The sequence below is a fragment of the Hippopotamus amphibius genome, chromosome 7 (assembly GCF_030028045.1).
Source record: "Hippopotamus amphibius kiboko isolate mHipAmp2 chromosome 7, mHipAmp2.hap2, whole genome shotgun sequence".
NCBI lineage: Eukaryota > Metazoa > Chordata > Mammalia > Artiodactyla > Hippopotamidae > Hippopotamus > Hippopotamus amphibius.
In genome coordinates, this window is record NC_080192.1 from 68,872,204 (window position 1) to 68,878,737 (window position 6,534).

Here is a 6,534-nt window from a genome sequence, read left to right on the forward strand (position 1 = left end):
GTCAAAAAGCATCATTTCTGCCACACTTTATTCACTAGAAGAAAGTCACGAAGGACTGTCTATACTCAGGTATTAGTGGCACAAGTCTCAAAGAATACGCAGATGTTTTAAAAGCACCACTCATAGGACTGAATGAGACTAATAGGTTTGACCTTTGTTCTTAAGTAACAAACACCTGAGAGGCTCCCTGGTTTCTTAGAGATGGGCCACAGAACCACACTGAGTGAGAATAAAGAATGTCTGCAAGTCTACTTAGAGCTCCTTAGTTTGGAAATCGTGCAGGCTTGATATGTTTGAAATGTGTCTTCACAACTGTATCTAGAGGAAACAGATTCCCTTGTTTCCCACAAAAAAATGGGGAGTTGGAATTGGACTCCACCATGGGTCCAAATTAGGACAACTTCACAGGCCAAAGATGGGACCCAGGAACGTAATACCTAAATAACGCTTGGCATTGCATCTGAAGAGGAACCTAGTGCTGTTGAGACCCCCCCCAAAAAGTCGATGTATCTGGACGTCTGGATGTTTTCATGCTCAAGTTTGGCAGGTCCTTCAACTCTGTATGGTAGAGACTGCTCCAAGTCCATCCACCCCTGCTCTTACTCCTGGGCACACAGCTTGACTACATTTTCCAGCCTCCCTTGCAGTTAGGTGAGATCATGTGACTGAGTCCTGGCCAAAGAGATGAGGGCAGAACTCGTGGAGACTATTTCCAAGCCTGGTCCACAAAAACCCTGGTGCAGTCCTCTATCTTCTCTTTTGCCATCCACTGGCTGGATGGAGTAAACATCCAGGACCTAGAGGAGGGCAGAGGGATGAGAGAGAAGGTGCCTGGGTACAGGAGTCACTACATGGAGGAAAGCTACTTGAACAGAAACAGCATAAAATGTGGCTGCATGATTGGAGAATAAACTTTTACTGCATTAAGCCCCTTTGAGGGTTGTTTGTTATGATTGTTTGTCTGACTGTGAAGTTGGATTTTTATTTAACACATGTTCATTCCCTTCCCTCTCTCACCATGCGTGGAATATAAATTCTTCTCCATTCCATTGATGGTAGGTTTGGCCTATGGGGTGTTAACAGACAAGAGATGACATGACATGCATTTACACACACTTCAACAGTTCTGCACTCTCTTATGCAACAGCCGTCTTGCTGTTTTCCCATCACCTTGAGAAGAACAAGCTCCAGCTAGATCCTGGGCCAGAGCATGAGACAACTGTGGAGCAGACCTAGATCCAGCAAGCAGATTGGAGCCAAGCCCAGCCTAGTCCAATGCAACAGCTTCTGCCTGCAGATGAGTGAGAGAGAATAAGTGACTATTGTTTTAAGCCACTGAGTTTGTGATAGTTTGTTACACAGTATACCGTGGAAATATTTGGCTGATACACTGATGAAGTATGTGTGCCATTCTCATGGGGCTGCCATGTTAAGCTTCCACTTGTTGCCTGTTCTTTATCTCATTTAAGTTTTATGCCAAAACTCTTTCCATATGAAGAGGTACAAGAAAAGACTTGCCCACGATCACACAAGGAGTTTGGTGTATCAAATTCATAAGCCCAAATTTATTTCCTTCTGTTCCAAATGCACTGAAGGAATGTGAAAAAAAAGCAGGTAAAATTAGGAAGGGATGGGATAGAACTTAGGATATTTCCAGCAAATGCCACTTTAAAAGTGCTCGGTGATAACTCCTTGACATTTGGAAAGTTTAGGAAAAATAAAAGTGACCAACTGTTGCAAGGGATGAAGATACAACTTTTCTAAGAAAGATCTGAATAGTTGCAGAACACACTCCTATAATGGGAAACAATAACCTTTGCAGGGACATCGTCAAGGTTAACTCAAGGAGGAAAACCCAACCTTGGGACACAGAGTCCCTAGGAGCCCTGTGAGAGAAACACCACCGCAAGCCCCCAGGGACTGCCTGCTCCCACCACCGCCTTTCACACAATGCTTGTAACAAACTTCTAAGGGAGCACCACCCACGGGTCCTGCAGGAGTTGCCCAGATCTGGGAAGGCAGACAACTGGCCCCCAACCTGAGCAAAGAGCAGTACACCTATCTGCACCCCACCCCCACCCCGTCCTCTCATCTCTAAGATACTTGGCTCGGATTCTTTTCGTGTGAGACCCCGCAGGGGTTCACCTCTCCGAGGAGAGGGTGGGGGTTTCTGGTGGGCCAAAGGCAAAAGACGTGGGGACTGCACAGGGGTGGGGTGTCTCCTGCGAGCGGGTACTGCTGCAAAGCGCGCAAGCACGCCAGCACATCCAAACACACTACACACCCAAACATACACCCCTCCCCCACCCGCCCCCAAGCCCCTTCTGCGGGTGAGCAGCAGGTTCCCGGAGAGGGGAGCACAGCCCCCTAGACCATTGAGGACCTGGCACCCACCCTGGCGGCGCCTGCAGCCTCCACGCTGGGGGCCTAGCGAGCTGGGGGTCCCTGGGCGCAGGGTCCCCGCGCGCGGGAAGAACCGCGCCCAGTCCGGCGGGCAGCCTCGCGGAGGGCGCGGCCGGGAAGCGGGCCGCCCGCGCTGGCCCCGCCCTCTGGCCGCCGGCACCGCCCCCGCTGCGGCGGGCGAGGGGCGGGGCGGGGCGCGGTGTATATAAGGCGAGGGGCGGGCGCCGCTCTTTTGTCTCTTGCTGCAGCGACGCGAGTGGAAGCGCTGGGGCGGCGGGCTTGGAGTGGAACTTCTCGGTGAGCGCCGCTTTGGGGCCGGCGTCCCATCGTGGGGGGGAGGGGGTCGGAGCGGGTTTCCCCAGCGGGCGCGCCGCGGCCGCCTCGCGCACCCTTCCCCGACGGGGCGCCCGGGCCGGCCGGCCACGCCCCGGGGCTGCGGAGTGGGTGCGGGACGCGCTCAGGTCCTCGGCCTCGGGGCTGCTGGGAACGCCGCGGCCGGAGTGCCACGTCGAGGGGCGGCGGCGGGGAGCGCGGAGCGGGCCGCTGGCCCCGGCTCCGAGCAAACCGCCTTGGTTTGCCCCCTAGGATTGTTTTCAGAAAATGGCAGACAAGCCGGACATGGGGGAAATCGCCAGCTTCGATAAGGCCAAGCTGAAGAAGACGGAGACGCAGGAGAAGAACACCCTGCCGACCAAAGAGAGTGAGTCCGCCCCCGCCTCCGGGTCCGCGGGCTCCCAGCCCAGTCCCCGCCCCTCCCTTCCTGTAAACCGAGCCCCGCACCCCATCCGGTCGATGCCTCCCATCGGGCGGCCCCAGCTCCCCTTTCTGTTGCCCGAGGCGCCTGTCTCTCCCCATCCCCAAGCCCCTTTCTTAATCCCCAGACCTCGTGGGTTCCTCGCCCACACAAGGTTTGGAAAGCGCCTCGATTGGGGGGTTGCAAGGGGTCCCCATCCCCCAGTGCCCGCTTCCTGCTCCCCACAGCCATTGAGCAGGAGAAGCAAGCGAAGTGAAATTTCCTAAGAACCTGAAGGATTCTCCACCTTCATCATCTTGGAGACCCTAGTCGTGATGTGGAGGAAGAGCCACCTGCAAGATGGACACAAGCGACAAGCTGCACTGTGAACCCGGGCACTCCGTGCCGATGCCACCGGCCCGTGGGTCTCTGAGGGGACCCTCCAATCGGACTGCCAAATTCTCCGGTTTGCCCTGGGATATTATAGAAAATTATTTGTATGATTAATGAAAATAAAACACACCTCGTGGCATGGCTGGCGTGGTCTGAGTCTCTTCGTTGAGTATGCGTGGGTAGTGCGGCTGCAGCAGCGCCCCGCGCGGGAGTGGGAGTTCCTGCCGCAGAGCGGCGGGGGAGGGGTCGCAGGATGGGCTGGCTGGCAGCGACCATCTTTTCGTGTTGAGTTCACCCGCTTCTCCGTTAAGATTTGATGCGTGTTAGCCGCTTACTCTTGCTTGTAATGCAGTCTGTTCCACACTGAACCCCACTTTATAAATTCCTGGAAGCTGTTTTAGAAAATGGGTTTTTTAGAAGAGCAGAATTTGGTTTCGATACGCTTTTACAGACCCACCTTTTTTTTTTTTTTTTTTTTTTTTGGCCGCCTCATAGTTCTGATTAACCCCAGGAGAGAACAGTAATTTAAAGTCTGAGAAGAAAGGGGAGCGAGACAATCCAGAATGTTGGGAATTGGGCGAGGTCACAACGTCCCCAAGAGGCTTTCGTTTGGAGCTCGAAAGAGGAGGTATTAGAACAAAAAACAAAGGCGGGACCCAGGGAAAGAACATCAGACCTGGAGGAACCGACACCAGAACTGGAGGAGCTGTGAGGGACAGCCTAGCTTTTTGTCTCTTAACCCGGGCTCGGAAGCTTCCACAAAAGCGTTAGCCATTAGAGGGAGTGCTAGGCTGAGCAGCCCCGGGTGCTGTGATCAGCAGGAAGGGTGGGAGTGTGGAGGGAGAGCTGGCGCCAGCAGGGGCGGCAGAGGAGCCCTGCTGGGTCAGACCCTCTGCACCCACGGGGAAGGGGCGGGCCCGCCCAGAGGCCCGAGCGGAAGAGGAGAGCCTGGGCCCACGGGGCATTCTAAAGCGCCAAAAACAGGCTTGTGATTTCAGGGGTGGAGTTTCCTGTTAAGCGGGGAGGAGGTGGCACATTGTGTAGTGATTTGTCCCATATCTGCCTGAGCATCAGGGGCTGGGCGCTGGGTGAGGGCGAGTAATTTGAATGAGGTGTGATCCCTGTCCGTGGGGCCTTAAAATTCAGTGGGTGAGACCTCTGTCACAGCAGACCACAGGGCCAGCTAGGATGAGACAGAGCGCCTTTTTGACATGGAGTGGCTTGACAGTGACACCTGTGCTGTGGAGGGTAAGTAGGCCTTGGGGAGAAATAAGGAAGGGACGTATTGAGAGACCACTGGGGCAAGGGACACTAACCTCTACTGAGTGTCTGCTGTGGGCCAGGCACTCTGCTCAGAGCTTTAATTCTTAGAAACTATGATTATCATCCCATTTTACAGATGGGGAAACTAATGTTGAGAGACTAGGAATTTGCTGAAGACACCACAGCCAGTGAGTCGTGGAGCCAGAATCAGGGGTCAAGAGTGTGCTTTGGGGGATCTTATAACCCCAACATTCAGCACATCCTTATGTCCAATGTTTCAGGAGCATCCACTACTTGAAACATAATTATAATTGCTCCTGTTGGGGTCCATTGTTGGAGGTTGAGGAAAAGGAAACAAATCACTACTACCTTCAAACAGTAACACAGCTGTCTGCTGGTGAGAGGGCTTGGAAAAAAAATAAAGCTGGTAGGGGATCTGTGTGCTGGAGTGAGAGAGACTGAGGAGTGCCTCTCGGAGAAGGAGGCCTTGGAGCAAAGACCTAAGGGATGTGAGGAGGAGAAAAGTAGACACCTGGAGGGATGAGTGTGTTCCTAGGGGAGAAATATCAAGTGCACATTCACCCAGTGGCCTCTGGGGAAGAACAAAAAGCTGGGCTGCGGTGAGCACAGCCTAGGGAGCTGAGTTGTGAGAAGCTAGGAGATGGAGGAAGCAGGTCTTGACATCTTTGGGCTGTTGCAAGGTTGGCTGCTGAGGGGTTGGCTGCTGAGGGGTTCCCTTCCCCCACCCCAAGGTACCCTGTGGGCACCCTCATGAGGATGAAGCATCCTGTCTGGGTGCACCAGTCCTAAGGCCTCTTCTGGACCAATCTGCTCTCTGGGGCCCCATCTGTGATACAGATCCCAGGCCTTCTTCCCCCAGATCGCACAGACTCCTCGTCCCCAGTGGGCTCACCCAGGAGAACAGCTCCAGTGTCCCATTCCTAGGACCCCTTTACTCTCAGAAGATTCCCATGACTTTCTCACCCCCTCCCCAGGAAATCCTTTCTATTGGGGGGGCGGGGAGGGGCGGTGCCCATGAGAGCCTTGCTCTTCCTAAGAATTTAAGAAGACAAACATCTGAAGGAGACTTCAGGGCACTTTTGCTTTTCCACTCTGAGACAATGAGCTGATTGAATGGGGCCTGGCCAAGGTGGGGAAAGGAGATGCGGATGGCGTGGGGGGTGTGAGTTATCATTTCAGAAATCTTATCACACCACACTGGTTTACAAGGTAAGATTGGCCTTCCTCAACCCATCCTGGCTCCTGAACTGCTTAAAGGTATGCACATCAAGACATCTCTCGGCCTGAATGGTAGAACCCCCAGAAGACACAGCCAGAAGGCCAAGCACTGGCCAAGAGGCCCACCTTCCCAGGCCCTGCCTCTGTCCCCATGGTTGATCCCAGGAAATCCCATGGGTATCACAGTGCAGATCACAGCACAAGAACCCAGACTTGAGGTGTCAGGGAACGTTGAAGCACCTCAAGCCCACCCTTGCCCTCACTCCTCCCTCCCTCATCCCACCATTTCTATTCCTAACCACTTGGGAATACTGATACCCTTGGATGAATTATAGTGAATTACTGGTTTCTGTCCTTCTCCTACGTAAGCCTTCAGGAACCAGTTATTAGTCCAGTCACAAAACGAGGCTTGCTCTGAAACTAAAATACAATTGTAATGTTTCTTTCTCAACACACCTGAATTTCTGGCTTCATTTTCTTATTTCATTCCTAAAACAAGCGTC

The 6,534-nt window shown here is 53.5% G+C and overlaps 1 protein-coding gene across 1 annotated transcript; it reads left to right on the forward strand.

Annotated features, from left to right (window-relative positions):
- Positions 1–2,611: 2,611 nt before the first annotated feature.
- TMSB10 (thymosin beta 10) lies at positions 2,612–3,672 on the forward strand. Its single transcript, XM_057741901.1, has 3 exons — positions 2,612–2,700; positions 2,989–3,103; positions 3,385–3,672. Exons 2-3 carry the CDS (start codon positions 3,004–3,006, stop codon positions 3,411–3,413), a joined length of 129 nt encoding a protein of 42 aa, XP_057597884.1. The 5' UTR covers positions 2,612–2,700; positions 2,989–3,003; the 3' UTR covers positions 3,414–3,672.
- The last annotated feature ends 2,862 nt before the right edge of the window (positions 3,673–6,534 follow it).